This window comes from Symphodus melops, assembly GCF_947650265.1.
Source record: "Symphodus melops genome assembly, chromosome: 17".
Lineage (NCBI taxonomy): Eukaryota > Metazoa > Chordata > Actinopteri > Labriformes > Labridae > Symphodus > Symphodus melops.
In genome coordinates this window covers 8,040,203-8,060,349 of record NC_136707.1, presented here as the reverse complement: position 1 = coordinate 8,060,349, position 20,147 = coordinate 8,040,203, and the positions used below count along the sequence as shown (strand labels likewise).

Below are 20,147 nucleotides of genomic sequence, written 5' to 3'. Positions count from 1 at the left end.
GCCCACCAGCGCCTGCAGCCACCTCCCTCCTCCTCCTCACTCCCCTTCTCTGCCCATGCCAGAGCTCAACTCTACCCTGAGGCCAAATCCACATCTCCTCACTCTCCAAATCCCTTTGCCATGCAAGTGAAATAACAGCAAGGCCCTGAACAGCTCTGGAACTGCCTCTCTCTCCCTGCTTTCTTCTTTTTTTAATTTCCTTTTATTTCAATTTCCTTTTATTTCATTCCAACATCACACTTTTCTATTGATGAGGTCTTGAACATGTTTTGCTTTTTTATAATTCCCGTGCTTCTTCATTAAAATAAATTGTAATTATATTAATGCCATCTGCAGATATGTATAAAAAAAACCCATCACAATGGGATTTGTATCAGTTATACCAAATCTCTACATGATGGAAGATGAATGGGAAGCTAGAATACTAGTTATACCATTACATTTAACATAACCCATGCCTGATAAATCTTGTGATGTCAATAGCATCGGCTTATCTTTTGGATCCCCGTGTACATTTCCCCTGCATGCTACATGCATCTCTCCTCTTGTTTATCCCCCCCCCTTGCTCACCCTGCTCCCTCCCTCTCACAGCCTAAATCTCTCATTCACAAATAGAGGCCAAAAGAGGCTCAGCTGATGAGATGAGATTATTTTTTTTTTCTGATTACAAATCAACCTCAGCTTAGATAGATAGAAAAAAACCCACAGCCATTCCCCCTGTTGCATCCGTTTTCATCCCCTCCCCTATTTGCTCTGGCTCCTCCCCTCTCCTCTAATATCTCCACCTTCTTTTGGTCCTTGGTCCCTCCCCTCCAACTTCTACCCACCCACTTCTCTCCCTCACAGATCAAACCACTTGCCACATTCACTGAAGCTGCACAGGTTGTAAGTGAGGGGAGAAAAGAGAAGAAAAGGAGAACAGAAGAGCAAGAGGAGAGAATATTAGAAGCTGCTGGTGAGGGAGAGAGGACGGGAGGTGAAAAAGAGAGGGTCTGTGCAGTTTGTTGTGTGAAGGAGAGAGGAGAGAAAGGAAAAGTCTTCAGGAGTGGGACTTATCAGGAGTGGGAGGTTCCTCCAGGGAGGATCTTCGGCAGCAACCTCTCCTTTTTCGCTGGGAGTCTGTAACCCTAGGACCCCATCCAGAGCCATGGAGCCCTCCGTGTCAACTGAAGTTGAGGACGAGCCCAAGGAGAGGAAGAAGATCCAATTTGCAGTGCCGGCTTCTACGCCCACAAACCTGGATCCTCGGCAGGTGGAGATGGTGAGCAGGCCAAGGACAGAGTTTGACCTAAAGGAAAATGAATTTGTGGTTCTGTGGACATTGTTTTAGCTTTAGCTCTGAATAGCTTTAACTCTGTGTTAAATTACACACCTAGTTTTCTCTCTGCCTTCCACTCATTCATTCAAGAGAGGGGTAGCACAGGTATTTAAGCTATTAGTGCGTTGTCACAAGTGGAAATAATTAGATCTCCTCCACTTTTCATCACCTTGTCAATCTGCTTTTGTTTTGTTTTGGATAAGTTCCCCATTCAGCTGGGTTTGGGTGTCATATGTTTGAGAAATAATGATGACATTTCCCCCTCTCTGTGTTTCTTCATAAGTTTGGTTTACTGATGTCTCATCTCATCTTGGCCTGTTTTACAATGTGACATTGACACAAAGTCATTATCTTGCACATGAAGCCACTTCACTCTTTCGCAACATAGCAGCAACAAAAGGCCCTTGACATTTAGTTTGCTACCTCGCTGACACTGTTAATAATTGCTATTTCCTGTGTCTCTGTCTCTCTTTGTAGTGAAATAACCTTTTTTTTATCTGAACATGTGTTACTGCAATTTTTCATCTTGCTTTTTCTCACAAAAAAAATCTGTGAGCTGACTCTGTGAACTGTTTAAATTAATTTTGAAAGGAAAACCCAGACTTTTCTGTTTTGGCCCAAAGGCTGCTAGCTCTTATTTTAGAGCAGAGGAAAGTGGGCCAAAGCAGGAACCATTTGGTTTTGAGGTAGATCGAGGCCAATGGCTCATCTCTCCTGAGGGCTTGAGATGAGATGGGAAAGCAAGAAAAAGATGCAGAGAAAGAAAGAAGTACGACCTAATCTCTTTGTTAACCTGTCCGGGGTCAGCTCCCTGAGTGGCTGTCCCTGTTTCCCAGCTTGTTAAAAAAAAAAATCCCCGGCTTTTAATGATCTAAAATGACCAGAAGTCACTCTCCACCATTCCCTTGATGGTGTGCAAGAAAATTTGGTATTTGATAAATCAAGTGTTATTTTGTTGTCACACTTGATTATCTAATTTGTTGCAGTATTACTGAATAATCAACCAAATAACTTGTAGAGTTTGAAACATGTTTCATTGCTTCATGAGACACATTTACACATAAACATGCTGTCCTCAACCCCTCACTTTCTTCTCGATCTCTCATGGCCCCACCGCGCTCTGATCCCTATCATCTCTTCCAGTAAGCCACAGGATATCAATCTACCATATGTGAGCTGCTCTTCCTCGATGAAAAAAAAAAAAAAATAAAAAATTCTCTTACTTCCTTCTGTTTAGGGGAGGACCTCATTTCTCAATCACCTTCTGCTTAAACAGTGATGAGCTATATTTAGTTTGTTTGTCTGGCTCTACTCCAGGAGGTTGAATTGGATTTTTACCTTCAGATAAAATGTGTGTGCTAAGCTTTTATGACAGCTTGGTATAGTAAACACCATATTACTTAATAACCTATGTCATCTCGATGTTAAAAGAGAATAAATACGTAAAAACAATACTTTCTTGAAGTTGATAGTAATACATTTAAGAATTGGGTGCTTGTATTATTGTGTACAGCTGGAAGAAAGCTGTATGTTAAAACAAATGTGCTGAGGGGAGTGGAGGAAACTGATGGACATTAAGGGGGAGGATGTGTTTATGTCTTTTTTTAAAGCAAACAGCATCTATGCAGGGATGTGGGAGTCTCCTGGGACTTGTGGGTGGGCAGGGGTAATGGTTAACGCTCATTTCATTCCCTTCCCCACCCACTGAAATTGCAAAGATTGACTTGTGGGTCAGTCTTTGCAAATGAGTTACAATGACTGCACCATTCCAAACTTGTTACAGAACTCCACACTGTTCTTTTCCGATGGCATTTAAACCCCAAAACCACTATCGACTGAAACGCCTGGTCCTTGTTACTATGGAGACGGGCTGCACAACTACGTTGCCCAAAGCTCCCCCCCACAGTTTGCATTTAAAAGGTCAACTTTAATGGGCAGCTCTGTTTGTCTGATAGGTTGTTTACATTTATGTTGCAACATGTTTATGGAAATGTTTGTGTGAGTGATTTATAATGGGTTAGGATCTGATGTGAGAGGCACTTCCATATACCTCCCACTCAGTGAAATATTACACATTGTGCGGGAGAAAACAGCAGCTGTTGTATGTGCCTCAAAGGTGTAAGATATTCTTAGCTGCTATTTCTTTACAGTTTTTTAACGTTTAGTTTAAACAAATACTTAACTCTAAGCCTTCCCTAAAACTGTGTTTTATGCAGGTATAAAACCCCTTTATTATTCTCCACTCACTTAGTTTTAGCAAATGAATGTGATTAAATGGATTTTGTTTTGATTTTGTTTGTTGCGTGCATCTTTTTCAGTACAATAAGATGAACTGAATCTTATGTGTGCCGCACAAAGCAATGACGCTATGCTTTTGAATGTGTCCACACTGAGAAAACTTTCCTAAAGCTCAGGAAACCGTCCTCAATGGCTTTATGTTTTATTTTTTGTGTGCTTTGTGTGCCTTTATTCGAGGGTCAGGTCAGAGGAAAGAGTCGGAAATCTGGAAAAGAGAGTGTGGGGAAATGCTATAGATAGGATTTGAACCGAAGCCGTCCTCTACGAGGATTACAGCCTCTGTGCAAGAGGTGCTGAAAGTAGCCACTGAGCCACTGGCGCACTTATTATGTCATAATCATAGGTAACTTGGATGTCACTTTGGGTACAGGTTAAGTTTTTTTCCACTTGTTTTCAGAAAATATAACTGTGTAAAACTTATTACTAGATTAAAGTCTTCTTTCAGCTGCACTAGGACTTTAATCTGAATTTTCAAGAATACGTTGGTCAACACAATGTTGCCTTGCTTTTCACTGTCATCCCCGGTATTTTGCAGTTCTGTTGAGCTCTTCCAATATCTTCTTAAAAATAACGAAATAATAATTAAATGATCATGCTTTGATAGCCTCATATTGAGAGTTCATGATCAAAGTTGGTCCAATCAGAAAAACTTGATTTTAAAGAGAAAAGGAATGTCATTGTATCAACATGGAGAAAGCACATGGCCATGTTTACCATCCCTGCCTCCACTCCACACACACCCACACACCGATCCTGTGTGCTTTGCAAACCAATGTAGGGTAATGTGCATAATGGAGAGAGATTAGGGTCATGGTGCAGACGCTGCATCCCTGATTCCCTCCTCGTTTGCCTCCCCGTGGACTAAACATGCTGCCATCTCTCTATGTTTACTCCTATTGAAGTCAACATGAACTGGTCAGCACATGTTGAATCTTTGAAATGACATTAAACTTAAAATACGAAAGTAAATAACAAAGGGCAGCGAAGGCTATCAATCCACTACCGTTCTTTATCAAATATTTCCGTATAAATCTTATTAAAGCTAACAGGATGATGGAGTGCTTTATTTTAGTTCACCTGCCCTGCCCACACTCCCCACCCTATTGCTAGCAATCTCCTCCCAATCAAATCGCCCTTTCAAGTCTGGTCTCTGGGTAAAACGTCAAACAGCGACCTTTGATGCAGTGCGTGTTAGTGGGTAAACATGAGCAGTCTGGGGGACTGTCAACATGCACTACCAAAAAGAACATCTCGTTGGATGGCACAAAGCATGCTGGGATAGGGCAAGAGGGTGCAGTGATCTTTCTCTTGCATGTGGACAGTCGGGAATGTCACTATAGTGGTGTGACTCAGTTTGCCCAATGATGTAATCCCTTTTATGAAAATGATTTGAATGTTTCATAAAGTTTTCTGCCCAAGCAGTTTCTTGATGTTTGTGGTGGCAAACATAATTTGGAAAAAAAAAAAAAAAAGTTTTAAAAAACCCACAGGTTGTAATTGCTGTTGGGACACAATCAATGGTTCTCTGTCTCCTGTAGGCTGAGTATTTTGTGTTCCTCCCTGGTTTTGACGGTACAGGAGTTTTTTGATTTGTTAATGACTATATGAAAACATTTATACTGCCTGTGTCCATCAACAACATTTCAGAACAATGTTTTCTTTCATTTTCCTTTCCACTATGTCTCAGCAGAGTTGTTTTTCCCATGAAACGTTTATATTTCTAAAAATCATTTTCTTAATGACAATCATAACCTAACAATCCGTCATCCTCTGTTTGCTCACGTGTGCATGGATGTGTGTATTCTATAAACAGTTCAAGAACATCAATATTGAGCACGGGTAGAGAGATTTGTCACCTGATGACACTACACACTGTAAGTTGAAATCATGCCATGGTACCTGCTGAACCTTAGGCTAGCATTAGCCCTACGGAGAACCTTCCAGAAGCCACAATGACGCAAACCTACATTGTGTTCAAGAAGCCCTTTGTTGTCATTTGGTGTCATCTGTAAGCAAACATAGTCAGGCTTTTTTTGGGAAATGCGGAGAAGCAGCCACTTATCGTCCATTTGTTTGCCTCTAACCCAACAGCATCTTCCTTTCTGCCTCGCTGTGACATTGCAGAGAAAATGTAGTGCATCTGTTGCACTTTTTTATTTTTTTTATTTTTTTTTACCCTTGGCTATAACAACAACAGCAGCAATCATATCTGGGATGAGAGGAGAGCGAGAGGATTAGAAGGGGAATAGTTGCACAGTGGGGGAGAGGAATAGGGGCGGTGGATAAGGCCGGGACAGGATCTGGAGCTGACTTGTCATCAGACATTGGTGTGCTCATGCAGCTGTGACATGGTCTGGACCCTGAACTAAACCTTTAAACTGCCCTCCTCCCACGTTATGTTGTTGTCTGTGTCAGGCACTGGAATCCCTCTTTCTCCCCAAAGAGCTACAGGATGGTCACACTGATAAAGTGAGAATGAGAAGGGCATCAAGGCCAAAGAAAATGGGGCTGATCTGGATCTCTGTGTTGATGACACAGGAAACACAGCCTTATGTCATTGCTTTCTTTTTGTTCTAATCTCCAATTTATGTCACAGAAATTGATACATTTTTCGTTTGTCTACTTATAACCTAATGAGTCTTTGCAGGGGCACACCAGATCATCTTCAGTGTTGAGGCAGAAACACCCAGGGCAATAAAACAGGCAAAGAGCACAACGAATATTTAAGAAGTCTATTTGTTGTTTGTACCTGCCTGTTGATTTCTGTGGACTCTAAATCTGAGTTAATGAGCAGTGAAAGCAGAATTATCCCAGTGTTTGAAGGTTGTTAGCCATGACACTGTCACTCAGAAAGCTTTGATTGACACCTCCCCTGTTGCTGCCTCGCCCTGTGAATTGCTCCAGTGTGCACTGTGGCCTGGTAGGAGGCTTCCTGTCACTCATGAGAAATTGGCCGATTATATTTGTGTAATGTGATGGTAAAGCATTTTCTACCAACAGTCTCTGGAACAACAGGCTAAACAGTTTCAAGCAGCTAATTACTTGGGGGGGGGGGGGGCAGCAAGGTGGTTGGTTGTCTGAGTATGATGTCATTCTGCCAGTGGGGGCTGTATAATAACATTACTTATTTTGAGGTTGTTGGAGACCCCCTCCAGATGTTGTCTGCAGCCCATCTGATTATTTAGTCTGGGTCAAAGATCAGCGTAAAAAGTGGATGTTGAAATGCAACATGCAGCAGCATCTCCCTCTGATGGGAATTCTGTGATGTTGTTAATTTGAATAGACATGAGAGCATCATGCACACCTGACAGACCTCGGAGCTCACTGAGCTGCAGGTGGGGTGGTCATTTGCATAGCCATGTCCTTGACCCTCCTTGAGACAGCTGGAAACTTTATTAGCAGGTGTAGCTCAGCATTGAGGCCGTCTGACAGCACTTTCTATTAGTGATGATTAAGTGTCTGACAGATATTTGTCACATGATAGGCCTGATCACCGGCCTTTGACTTTTTTTTGCCTATGTTAGGGTGGCATAATCATTTTACATAGCAACCTCTGCCATCAGTGTGTGAATGGTAGGTGTGACACACGGTGTAAAAAGTGCTTTGAGTAGTCGGAAGACTAGAAAACCGTTATACAAGCTCAAGTACTTTTACCATTTAAATGTAATCCTCACAACAAAGTGTCTGGTGTTTTATATAATCAACAAACCTTAAGCAATATTATCGCTCTTTTCCTCTATGAGGATAAACTCACAGAACAAAACAGAAGGCTGAGGTTATGATGCAAATATAAGATGCTTTTTAAAGCTAATGTTTGATGTTATCCTCAAGCCTCCCATGAAAAAAATATGTCTACAAAATGATCCACCGCTTGCGGTAAGAACATTTAGGCCACACAAATCCAAACCTGAACGTATTCAAATTTGGAACATTTAAGCCAGCAGAATTGATATTTTTCATTGGTTGTAATTTAACATACAAGCATATTCAATAAACATGGTCATAAGATGTATTTTGTTATTGTATTCCATAAAACTAAAAAACCCTCACTATAAAGGGATTTTTTTTAAACTATTGTGTTGATGAACTCATTGATTGCACTTGTATCTCTAAGTGGCTCTTGGGCTTTGCCACATAGTTTTTTAAAGACGGGGTGGGCAAGGCTCTGTAAATAAAGGCATGTCTGTTTAATTTAGAAGCGTTCACTTGAGGCTGGCTGCAAAAGACCCTGACACATGCAGACCCTTGCTACAATTTCTGTTTGTACTGCAGAAATAAACATGTTTACGGCCCAGTTTAACAAAAAAAAAAAAAAAAAAGGTCTTTATCAGCAACACTGTGCAGGGTGGTTAAATTCATTTTTGATAACTCATCCATTCTGATTACAATAAGGCTAAAATGTATTCTTAATTATGAATATGGCTAATCTAACTGAAGGACAGGTCCGTTGTTGCTGTTTTGTCATAAAGATTAATGCCCACCTCAGCTCAAACACTTTACTTGTTACTAGGTTGAACAGAAGTTAATTTGAGACAACATTCCCCAATTTGGCAACAATGAGAGTCTAACCATGGTGATATTTGTTAAGGTCCAGGATGTAGGTGCTGCCCCATGGAGTAAAATAAAGAAAAAAAGAGAAGTGAAAACGTTATGGCTGCACAACTTAGAAACTATGTTTAAAGGGACATCAAACACTGTTTTGTTTAACACATTTTATCTGATGTGTCTCCGCTTATGTGTGAGTGTTTCAATTACAGTATTGAATGTTATGCACAAACTACATGTTAATGTCCCTATGGGCAGATTCCACTCCAATGAATCAATCTTGTACAAATCCATATGTATTTATTCACTTCTTATGGACCTGATTGCTGCTGCCACCTCTTTTAGAGAGAGTTGACACACTGATTATTGGATGGCCCGATGTAATTCAGTGCCGTGGGACACAGTAGATGTATACAGACATGGAAAGAGATCTAAGGTGTGGCACTTCATGTGTTGTTTTTAGGTCCAGAACTGCAGTTAGAGCCTTTCTGTCTCTGCCTTTAGAGCCCCCAGAGATCCCTCCAATCTAGTTTATACTGTCCTCCTGCTGCTCCTTTTTATAGGCCCGACCACGAGAGTACCAGCTCAGAGGACAGCCACGGAGGAGCAGACCTATATCAGTCGATCTGCACCCAGGCTCCTGTGCAAGCCTGTGCTGTGCCAACACATGCACATGTTCACACAACATACATGTGCAAAAATTGGAGGACTGGAAAATTCTGCTTGATTGATTCTATAAGATTTCCTCTCTCACTACCTCCTCTCTCTGCAAAGGCTGCACAATATGCTAATGCCATTACAAACTTTATATCAACAGTGCATTTGTCTTTCTTTGCAGTGCTCCATCAGCCACTGCTTTAACTCAGTCTCAGTGGTAAACCTGGTGGGGTGCAGCTGCCTTTGGGCGCAGCCTGCAGGCATACACCTGTGGAGCCACTGAAAGGCCACTGCATCAGCCTGCGTAGAGCCACTCTGTGCAAGCAGCTCTTCTGATCCCGGTACAAAAACAATGGCTGCCAGCAGAGGAGAGCGTTTGCGAGATTGGGGGCAGGGGTTTAGAAGGTAGATGAGGGAGGGGGTTGAGGGATAAATCGTAGCTGGAGTAATCTGGCACGCTGTGACCCAGTGTTGGCGTAAATGAGGAAGTCACATACATATTATGTAACTCAGGCAGAGTAGGGTGGTTTTTATGCTGGAAAATTACTGAGTTACTATGACTGTCTATGTCATCTGCCATTGTCTATGTGACAGAGCAGCACGTCGCCGCCGCCATAACTGTTGCCATCCCTTTGTGTTCATAAAAACAGAAACACCTGGGCTTTAAGCACATTAATGTGCATTACCTACATGGTTTCATTGTTTTCATCTCATTTCTGCACCTTACAACCTGATAGAGCATCAGCCTGAGAAGGGCAATGCTTCTTTTTTCTGGTCAAGGAGGTCATGATGTGGCATTTCACAAGATCACCACCATGATGAGATGTTGACTTTACGAGGACTCTCATCTGCAATTTCACACACACACACACACACACACACACACACACACACACACACACACACACACACACACACACACACACACACACACACACACACACACACACACACACACACACACACACACACCATTGGCATCGTGTTCACACATTCAGGTGAAAAGATCATCAGATTAAGCTTCTCAGTGACCTCAATTAACCATTTGTATATCCATTTTGACTAAATGAAAATGGACTTTAGTAGTACATGTTCAATCTCTTCCGTTCTCTTTTAGTGACACCTCATTTGGAAAAGCTCCAAGAAGGGCAAAACGAACAAAAAAGAGTTACACAGGATGTGTAACTCTTTTTTGTTCGTTTTGTTTTCGTGGTTTTGGAGAGATGTGTTTCTACAGATATCTGTCAAGAGTTGCAAGCCAGTGGATTTATCCAGAACTTTATTTTTGATAACTGAGGGAATTTACCCAAATGTACCTTCACATTAATCCTAATAATAAAAAAACATTACCAGAAACAAATAGCAATACTGGTGTAAGGTTTGAAAGCTTACGATTGGACCTAAATGTGTAGTAAAGTCAAATGTACAATAGGGAGGTAACATTTTGTAAGTAATGAGACAAAAACTGTGTGAACAAGAGTCAATAGTGACTGAGACGCTTAACAATTGTTTTAGTAATCAATTAGCATTTCAGCTGCAATTACATTTCCTGTCAATCAAGTAGATTTTTAATTGACTGATTACCGTAATTGAATTGTTTGGTAGCTAAAGTTAATGTAGACCTGTCGAAGTCGGTTGAAATGGTAAGTGAATATGACTAACCTCACAATTACATCTAAAGAACACACTTGCATGACTTGACGCCCTTTTTTGGAGTCCTCCCAGCTTAATGCACATGATGCCACAAGACTTGGTCATGGAAACATCTGGTGTTTGTTTTCTCTTGTGGGTCTTTGTGAGCCACCTCAGGCCGCTCTGCAAGGCTGGGAGCAGGTGTCAGGCAGGAAAAGGCAGCAGGGTTCACAGCGGCATGAAGCCGCGGGCCTCCACTGCTCACCAGGGGAGAGGTGGGGCAGACAAAGGGGGGGGGGGGTGATAGTAGGAGTAGCAGAAAAAGGGAGATTAATCAAGGGAAGGAAAAGACGGAGGAGTCAACGAGCAAAATAACATTACTCTAATGTAAGCAATCACGATCATAGTGGTGATGAAAGCAGAGGCAATTCAAAAGTCTTTTGGGACCCTAGGCAAAAATCAATTGGGGTGCCCTCCAAACAGCAATCATCCATTTATGTCTGCCAGCCAACACTTACTCCTCTTCCTCCCTTTTCTGCTTTCTTCTCTCTCCTTTAGACTGCTAACTCTTTCTTTTTTCTTTTTTTTTTTTTTTTTAATTTGGTGACATTAATTGACAAACTTTGATGCATATGATGCTTGGCAGGACAATAAGAGTGACGGCTGTCAGACGGGGCGGCACCTCTGGATGAGAGGAGAAGTGATGAGATAGGTGAGGGTAATGTCACTGACAAGTAATGAATGATAAATCCGGAAGTAAACAGGATGGAGGAAGCAGAGGATCAAGTGAGATTGGAAATGAAAGGTGAATGAGAGAAAGACAGATACTAGACACGAGATAGTGTGAGAGATTCAGAGGAGACAGGAAAGCTGAAAGTTGCGTGCTGGGATTAAAATGTGTTTCTGGTGTCATAAATAGGGGAGAAATCCATGCTTGATTATTCTGTGTTGTCGTGTTTGGCGGTGGCAGCGTTTCACCACGCGGCCCAGCAAGCCTCTGTTTTGGCAACATGTGCCTCACTGTGATGACGCACACCACGCTTACCAAGGAGGAGGGGAACCAAACACAAACACGTCCCTCTGTATGGAGCAGTTAGAACACAAAACACAGCAAGGCTGCTTAACTCTCTGCCTGTGATGTTGTGTGGTGCCGTAAACAGCAGCGGGTAGGTTCATGTCATGGCCAAGGTTGGCTCGTTCCTCAGAGGACACTTTTCAATACTTTGTTTGTCCGAACTGCCAAGCCCACTTAGCTGCTCTGCTTTGCACTCATAATTCATTTTTTATCCAACTTTTTTTTTTTCTAATTTTAGCTTCAGATGGCAGCTATAACTCATCTAGAATTACTGGAAAGTGAGTCACATCACTAGTGCATGTGAACCTTTTTGTAAATTGAAGCCACGGCTCCACACTTTATGCTCAGGGTAGTTGAGTATAAAAGTGATACACCAAACCTATTCTTTACTGACAGTCAGTTTTCTCCTTAGAGCAGAACACAAGTTGTATAAAATGAAATCAAGCGTCAATGGATTACAATTTCCACAAGCTTTTACAAATAAAAAATAGAGCAAACCAACCACAGAAACGTGTCAAACAATAAACTTCGGTGCAGCGAATCTGGTATCAACTGATTATTTTCGTCACTGATAAATCTTCAGACAAAAACTCTGATTATTAGATTCATCATAGTTTTCAAAATGTATGAAAACAATACAAGAAGCCCAAAGAATTCCCAATAGTGACATTATGTTTTACAAAGATTAATGACCTGCAGATCAGCAATCTTAGATGTCTTTTAATTTTAGAGATTAATTGGATTATAAAAAAATAATATGACAAGAATCTTCTTTTCCAGACCTTGGCCTATGTTTAAACCTTTCTGTAAATATGTTGGGTTGAAAGTTTGATAGCAAAATAGATTTCTGATGAATCATGACTTTGAAAGGACTTAACTGTGGTGTTGTTGTTTCGTGAAATAACAAACCGTATGACTGCAGTTCCACAGGTGGGATACAGGCTGGTGAACTGGAGCGGCACAGATGAGCATTTCCTTTAAGGACAGAGAGTTCACTTTAAATACTCTCAAACCTGCAAAGAAAAAAAGAGAGGTTGAACTGATTGCCGGGGTTTATTTAAGTGGCTCATTCCATGGTCGCTCTGTTGGCGAGGGTGTATGAGAGCGTACATGGTGCACTAAGGAAAATAAAATGCTGTGAATTTAGAGTTGAAATGAGTTGTGAGGAGGTCATTCAGTTCTAAAAATCCTGTTTCAAAGCCTCTTAAAGCTGGATAATTTAAAACTCCAGCAAAAAGCATCAGTTGCTATTTGCTCTTAGTTTATCTATGAAAACAGAAAGTTACATAATGAGTCTTCCTGTGATCCACTGACCATAACCTTGACTCTGACCTGAGCGGTATCCACTATGGAAACATTCCTGTTGACTTTTGACCCCTTAGCCAATAGGGTGGTAGCTCCAATGAATTGAGCGATCCCCCCAGCAGTGAACATTTTCCATCTGATTTATGAGGCTTTGTGCTGAGCATCATTAATAAAACATTGTCAACCAGTTTAATTATTCATTTGTTTACGGCTGCCCTTTATGTTTGTGTGCGTTTGTTTGTAGATCCGGCGCAGGAGGCCCACACCTGCCACGTTGTTCAGAGTAGCCGACCAAACATCTCCTGAGGATGATCAGTCCACCCATCAGGTAAAAGTCAAGTCAACACATTGTCACTCAGCCTGCTCATCCTTTCTCCATAAGTGTTTTATTTGTTTCTTTCAAACAACATTTTTACAGTGACCTTTGAAATAACAGACAAATAAAACATTTAAAGTGGCTTAAGATTTGTCCCTTTTGGGTTTTAATCTTATGATGTCTCATGAAATCTTAAAAAAAGAACTTTGGGGTAAGCTAAACCTAAAGAAGTATATGAAAAAGACACATAATGCACTCATAAACCTTGTTGTTGTCCTGCTCATTGTTACCTCACTGTATTGTTTGAGTTTAACTGAGTGTAGTTTGTACCTTCGTCAGCCAAAGGGGCAAACTCTGAAGAGGGAGACAAATAGACACAAACACACAAAGCAGAGCTATTGGACTTCCTCAAACATGGCTGCATGTCATTTTTTAAAGTCAAATGTGGGCTGATGTTGTATGTTTGCAGTGGGTCGTGGGAGAAAACGGAGTCCTCAAACCCAAACGTGTCAATCCAAACGTGTACCAGCCTCCCTCACTCAAAGGTAGGTGTGAGCGTGCATGCTGGCTTGCTTTGTGTTGTGCTTCGCCCTTGTGTTTTAGTCTGCCTTGTGTTGTCGTGCTTCACTTTCATTTCTGACACGCTTCATGATATGTCAGCAAACAAAAGAATGGAAACGCTTGTAACAGATCAATAATTAATATTTTTGCATGCACACGTGTGATGCGCATTCTTGTTTTCGGGAGTCTTGCTGCTCTTAGTGTACGATCAACGACAGGGTGTGTGTTTGTGTAACAGATAGAGAGAACTGAAGAAAGGGAGAGATTAGAGTGTGACAGCTGTGAGACACTGAGTGTGAGTCTAGGAAAGTCTGGATCATCCAGGATTACAGTCAGTTGTGTATACAGCTGTGCTACACACAAACACACACGCACACGTATGGGCAGGATAGAATGAACCAAAAACAAAAAAAAAAAAGCATGTTATTTGGGTATTTATCCTTTTGGCTTTGTGTGTTGCATGTGGTTGTAAAAGGAGCGAAAATTGACATTTCAGAGCTTGTCAGCAGACCTTTGTTTAATGAGGATTTATGTGTGTGTGTTGCATGTTGAGTGATAATGTAATGACCCCATCAGAAATCTGCCCTTCAGAAAGTGAAAGAGGGAACTTCCTCAGAATAATGTCCAGGTACATCACGTACCTCAAGGCAGGATAATGCCGCACTGAGTATCTGAGGGTGTTAAAGAGTGTAAGAGTGATGAAGGTAGAAGCCAAGGTGACCCAGAGTGAGAGTGGGAGCTGAGGTAATATCACAATTGAGAGGAGAGTGGACAGGGCGAGAGAGGGAGGAGCGTGTGTCAGCAGTACTGAGGAAAGTCAAGGATGAAAATAAACAGAAGGGAGACAGAGAACTGATAGAAAACAACTTCAAGCCTCGAATCACAGCAGGATACCGTCTTGCAGTTGCCTGTCTGTCTGTGCATGAAGTTGTAAAAAAACCCCAACCTGTTAGGCTTAATAAAACCTGGCTGTGTTGAAGCGTGGTAAAACCGAAACAAAACCCTTTCCCTGTTTGTGTTTGTGCTGTGTTCCTGTGTATGTGTTTGTGCTGTGTTTACCTGTGTGTATTAGCTGTCCAGAAGATGGCTGAAGCACACATGCAGAACCTAGGTGTCTACCCCCCTTTGGAAGACCCTTTTGAGGTGGATGAGGAGGACATCTGGCAGAGACAGGAGGGAGAGGACACAGCTCCCACTAAGGCTGCTGGTGAGAGAGGGAGGCTCTCTGTCAGGCAGCTGCAGCACAAAAACTCTCACTCTCAATATACTATGTTATTATAAAAGTGCATCCTTTGGTACTTAAACCCCACTCAGAACCAGTGACATTTATTGGATTGCTTCATTGGTTGTTGATGTGATTTGCTTACTACTCACCTAAAACTAAAGATAAGACAACACAGATCCCTCTGAGTTTTAAGCATTAAAAAGACAAAAGACATTGGACATTGAATTGATTTTCTCTGTATTTGACAGAGTTTACTTTTTCAGACTCTAATCCTGTACATATAAGTAGAGTGGTTCACTCTTCTGAAATTGGATGAAAAGCACTGTAAAAGTACACAAGTATTTTTCTTAGTTTGTGTGAATGGTCCAGTTTTCCCCTTTTTTTGTGTCCTCTTAAATGTCTGCACACATTCCACATGTCATATTTCAGTTCTCATTTCCCCCCCAGAACAAAGAGGAGAGCGTCAATATCCAGCTTCAGCACTGAGACAAACTCGCATTTACACACAGGTTATGTGTCTGTTTAGGTTTTAGGCAATTTAAATGACAGTCTGTTTTTCTGCCTCATTATAACCTCATTCTGTTTAGGAAATCTCTACCAGACAACAGATGATAGATAGATAGATACTTTATTGATCCCGAGGGAAATTCAGGGTTGTTCAATGCAACAACATTTACAACGTAATAAAGTTAATTGTCGATTAACTTATAATTTGTTTTTTTTTTGGGAGGCAAAATGTTCACAAATCTACCATGATCGAGTTAGTATTTCACAAATATTGAACAATCATTGGAAATGGACTTCAAATGAAAGCCCCACATCAATTCCCTCTCAGTAGAGCAGTTTACTCTTGTGTAGTTTTACAGGCTGATGTAAGCTCCTCTGTGGACCAAACAGGAAGACACTTGGACTTTAGTGTGAACAGAGACGGTGCAGGTGTCCTATTAGTCCTCTCTCTTTCCTCGGAGAGAGCGCTGCTGCTGCCTTAAAGCCTGGACCCAACACTAGTACTAGTGAGAGATGCAAAAGAGGGAATAAAAAAACCCTTAAAAGAAGTCTGTATTCAACTCCCATGTTTAATTCTTCCTCTTTGGCTTCACATTTTAGGGAAAAATACAAAGAGTTAGGCACTTTCACTGAAGAAAAATGTGATCATCAGAAAAACAAACCTAAACCAAAAATTAAACAGTTTAGGGGTTAGTACAACTACAATTTGGAAGGACACTCTTTTTGCACATTCACTCCATTATAATGCTGTTATACGCAGAAAAATGATGTTATATTTTAAATCTGCATTGCATCACATGATGACAGGGATGTTTCATTCCGAGTTATTGCTCTGTTAGATATGATGACAGGCTCTCTTTATGAATCCATATGCTGACACAAAATACCAGAACAGGATGTAAAAAGATCCTCGTGGGGGTCCTCTGATCACAGTTCATCTTATCAGTCGTGTGACATCGTTGTAGTTATGGCTCGGCCTGTGTTTTCACAGACAGAGGACAAACCTAATCAGGAAACAGAGTGTTTCAGCACAAACTGTCTTCTTCTCGTGCCATTTGTTTTTAATTGTCTGAACTGAGTGTACAAAAAATATCATCATAAAATTCATGTAAACTCAACAAAAATATGTTATTTTTTAATGTCTTCCATTGTGTTACATAACCTGTCTTCAAGCAAAAGAGAGTAAACTGCCAATGAGAGCTTCAACTAACAAGTGTTCATTTAAAGTAATGTCATTACATGATCTCTTCCACCAGAATAAACCACAAGCCTCTTAATCAAAATCACAGACACTCCACATGTTGCAATGATAAAATGCCTCTCTTGACAACTGTCTTTCTCTCCTCAGACCAACAGGAGACGGCGACCACTGAGCGCTCGGTCAAGTTTTCCAGTTTCAGCGAGATGGCCAAGCAGACCCCAGCAGCACAGGAGGAAGAGGAGGAGGAGGAGGGAGGCAAAATCAAAGAAGCAACAGAGGAGAACAGTCGGGGGAGTAACTGAGATAGAGAGAGAGAGAGAGAGAGAGATAGGGAGAGGGAGAGCAGGGCAAACATGTGGCGTGAGAGTACGGGTATTTAGTAAAAGGGTTAAAATCTGAAGCCCTCAGAAACGGACGAGCAGTGATTGTGGGGTTAAGTGGACGTGAGTGTGTGAAGAGTTGTCGAGTGATACTTCCATGAAACCAACATGTGAGTGAGCAAAGATCTGTGTACCTTTGAAGGTTGGGCTGGATTAAAGAGAGGCCGTAGCGCCGGTCTGAGTATTCGGACTCAACCTTTATGAGCAGGTGGGGAATGATGTACTTACAGATCTGCCTGCAGACGCCACTTTGGCCCTCGTGTCCCTTTGTTTCTAATGAGAGTGGATGAGTCAAGGTCAACATGACCAAACACCCTGTAAGACCAATCCTTCCTTTCCCTTCATGCTTCATGCACACAGCGAAATGTTCCTTTAAAGAGGAACACATTAATCACATAGTACATACACACACTTACAACCTCTCTGGGCACATTCATAGCAAAGAATGTCTCCGATGTAACCTTTTCGATAGTTCCTGAAGTCATTATAAATAAACACTGACATTTTCAAACCACAATTCAGCTTATCTGCAGCACACCAAGTCTCCAGGCCTGTGAGTAAATGTACATTTACTGCCACCCTGTGGTAAAAAAAGTGGTACTCCAACCATCGATCATTTGTCAAGCTCTAAAAGTTACAATGCTTAATACACTCAGGAAATTAAATCCAGCTAAAATGCTCTCTTTAGTCAGCTCCAGCCATTTAATAAATTCACATTCTGCCTCTGTGTAGTTGTGGCTGTTTTTGGTGAGGTCTACTTTTCCATATTCCTAACTTAGCATCAGAGATTCATGGGAAGCGATGCAGCTATGATTCCAGGAAGATCGTTATCTCAATCTCATCTCTTTGATTTCAGACTGACTGCTTCAAAGTTAAAACTGACTGAACCAACATGATACTGTATGTGAACAAATCAACCAGGACCTGCATCTATAAAATTTAGCATCTTTAAAAAACAAAAAAAACTTACTTACTTTAATTCACATTTTTTAATTGATTTAAATGTCATTAGGGATTAGGATTTACTGACTATTAAGTCCAATGTATAACTACTGGATATAGGTTGGAGTATCACTTTATGTATGACTCAAGAATAAACACCAACATGTTGTCTGTAATTGCTTAAAGGCAGCAGATAAAATGGAATCTTTTTAATAAAATGTCATCTTTTATGGGCAAAGCTACCTCTTATTTGTTTGTTAAAAAAACTGAACCACAGCCTCCATGATGCGTCATACATCTGAACTCAACTCATTTTGATCTGACAACGTTTAAGGAATCAAACAAGTATAAAGTACAATCTTAACCATTTCTGTCTCATTTGGGATTTTTCAGTTCTCACTGATCTCCTTTTGTATGTTAACACTTTTCTATTGTAATCTTTTGAATTATTGCCTCCCGATTAATATGTCATGGATCTGTTCTAAGAGCTATTTTTCTAATAGATCATGCGGCTTTGAGAAAGTCTACTCTGTGTTTTTTCAACTTCTGTCTATATACAACACACAGTGTGCGTATGCAGCACAAAGCCTGAAACCAGGCTCGGCTGGTGTGAATGACATGTGAGCTAAACATTCTGCACTAATTTTTTGTCTTTTTATCACTGAAATACTGTCTCTCTTTTCTCTGTGTCTGTAACAACTTGTAAATGTTTTGGTTTGATTTGACTGAACATCAAATTTGACTGAAGATGCACGATCTGATGCCGCAGGATGAATAAATGCTGTTTGTGTCCTCTGGGATGCGGTTTGTGTATAAAAAACTGTGTGACTCTTGAAAGACCTCTGACCTGCCTGTCTTGTGGGATGTCAGGAAAAGCAGGAAGAGCGAATGTTATTCAGGCTCTGCAGCTGACATTGTCCTCGCTCCTGTGTCCGCCTCTCGTCTCATGCTGGGTAAGAAGAAGGCAAACATGGAAAGACCAGTGTGAACTCTTAAAGCCTATCCTTATTTTATTTTTATTTGTTTCCATTTTATTCCTTCTCAATGTGATGTGGTTGTTTCAAAATGAGCAACAATATAAAATCAATAAACAGCTTTCCTTTTTTGCCATTAAACTTATCATAGTGCAGTGAGTGTGTGAAATCTGAAATCGAAATTATTATTATGTTGAACATACAAATATTTTCCTTTCCCTGAAATAACTTTACGTATATATAATTATTATTTGCTTTCTACTGGCTTTTCCTTATCTAATTTAAAACTTTCAAAAAAGTAAGTATGATCACAACAAAAGAAATCCACTGAAGTGATCGGATTGAACCTGATTAAGTAACTTTTGATAAAATGAGAATTGGTAAGAATACAACTCAAATTTAAGAGACTATATATTTTTGAGTTAATTATATATTGCAATGGCAGAAATGCAAAATTTTTCTACTGTTGAAAAGATAAGAACAAATAAAAAACTAGGAAAAAAGAAGGAACCAACAAAATGACAACTAATTGTTGTTTAATAAAAGTTGCGTTGCTCTTCCTTTGAATAGTTTTTTAAGACACGTTTTGTTGATATGTTCCGATTATCAACATTGGTGTGCAAGAACATGTTGTTGGTCATACTTATGTGAGGTCTGTGTAATACTTTTCTGAGGCTACAGCTTGTCAGAAACGTGTTTTCAGCACTTAACCCTCGTCTTGTGTTAGCTTTCTGTTACCATCTCTTATGTTAACGGGTCGGTTTTGACCCATGTCTTAAATCAGCTGTAAAATACACTGAAAACAATTATCTAACATCCAATTTGTTTCTCATCTCTTGGTTACCTTGTTAGGCTTCCTTATCCATGAAAATATTGGTTTTAATATTTTTGGTGTGGGCCATTGGGCCTTTTTTTTTGTCAGTATACCCCTCGATTTCAATTTAAAAAAATGGTAAAATGAACCTCAAGAGAATTGTATAAATAAATAAAAGGTTGTTGTGTTACCTGACTATTACTGAGGGGTATTAGAACACATCTCTTAAATAAATTTGTTTTATTTATTTTTTCATTTTAATAATTTTAACTATAGTAACATCTATGGTGTTACGGGTCAATTTCGACCCATGTATATTTACTATTATTTTTCCATTACTTGGTGGATGTGGGTCCACAACACAAATGCATTATATGCAGATACATCGAGGATGTTG

The 20,147-nt window shown here is 40.5% G+C and overlaps 1 protein-coding gene across 2 annotated transcripts in view; it reads left to right on the top strand.

Moving 5' to 3' along the window:
• ppp1r1b (protein phosphatase 1, regulatory (inhibitor) subunit 1B) overlaps nucleotides 1–19,081 on the top strand; it is a 53,154-nt gene extending 34,073 nt beyond the window's left edge. The window contains exons 1-5 of one of the 2 annotated variants that reach the window (XM_079366210.1): nucleotides 794–1,261; nucleotides 13,075–13,158; nucleotides 13,616–13,691; nucleotides 14,780–14,914; nucleotides 16,788–19,081. In XM_079366210.1, coding sequence (XP_079222336.1) covers nucleotides 1,148–1,261; nucleotides 13,075–13,158; nucleotides 13,616–13,691; nucleotides 14,780–14,914; nucleotides 16,788–16,942 — 564 coding nt within the window. In that variant the 5' untranslated portion in view covers nucleotides 794–1,147 and the 3' untranslated portion in view covers nucleotides 16,943–19,081. Of the gene's footprint in view, nucleotides 1–793; nucleotides 1,262–13,074; nucleotides 13,159–13,615; nucleotides 13,692–14,779; nucleotides 14,915–16,787 lie in introns of those variants that run through there. The other variant, XM_079366211.1, reaches the window with a different exon arrangement.
• The last annotated feature ends 1,066 nt before the right edge of the window (nucleotides 19,082–20,147 follow it).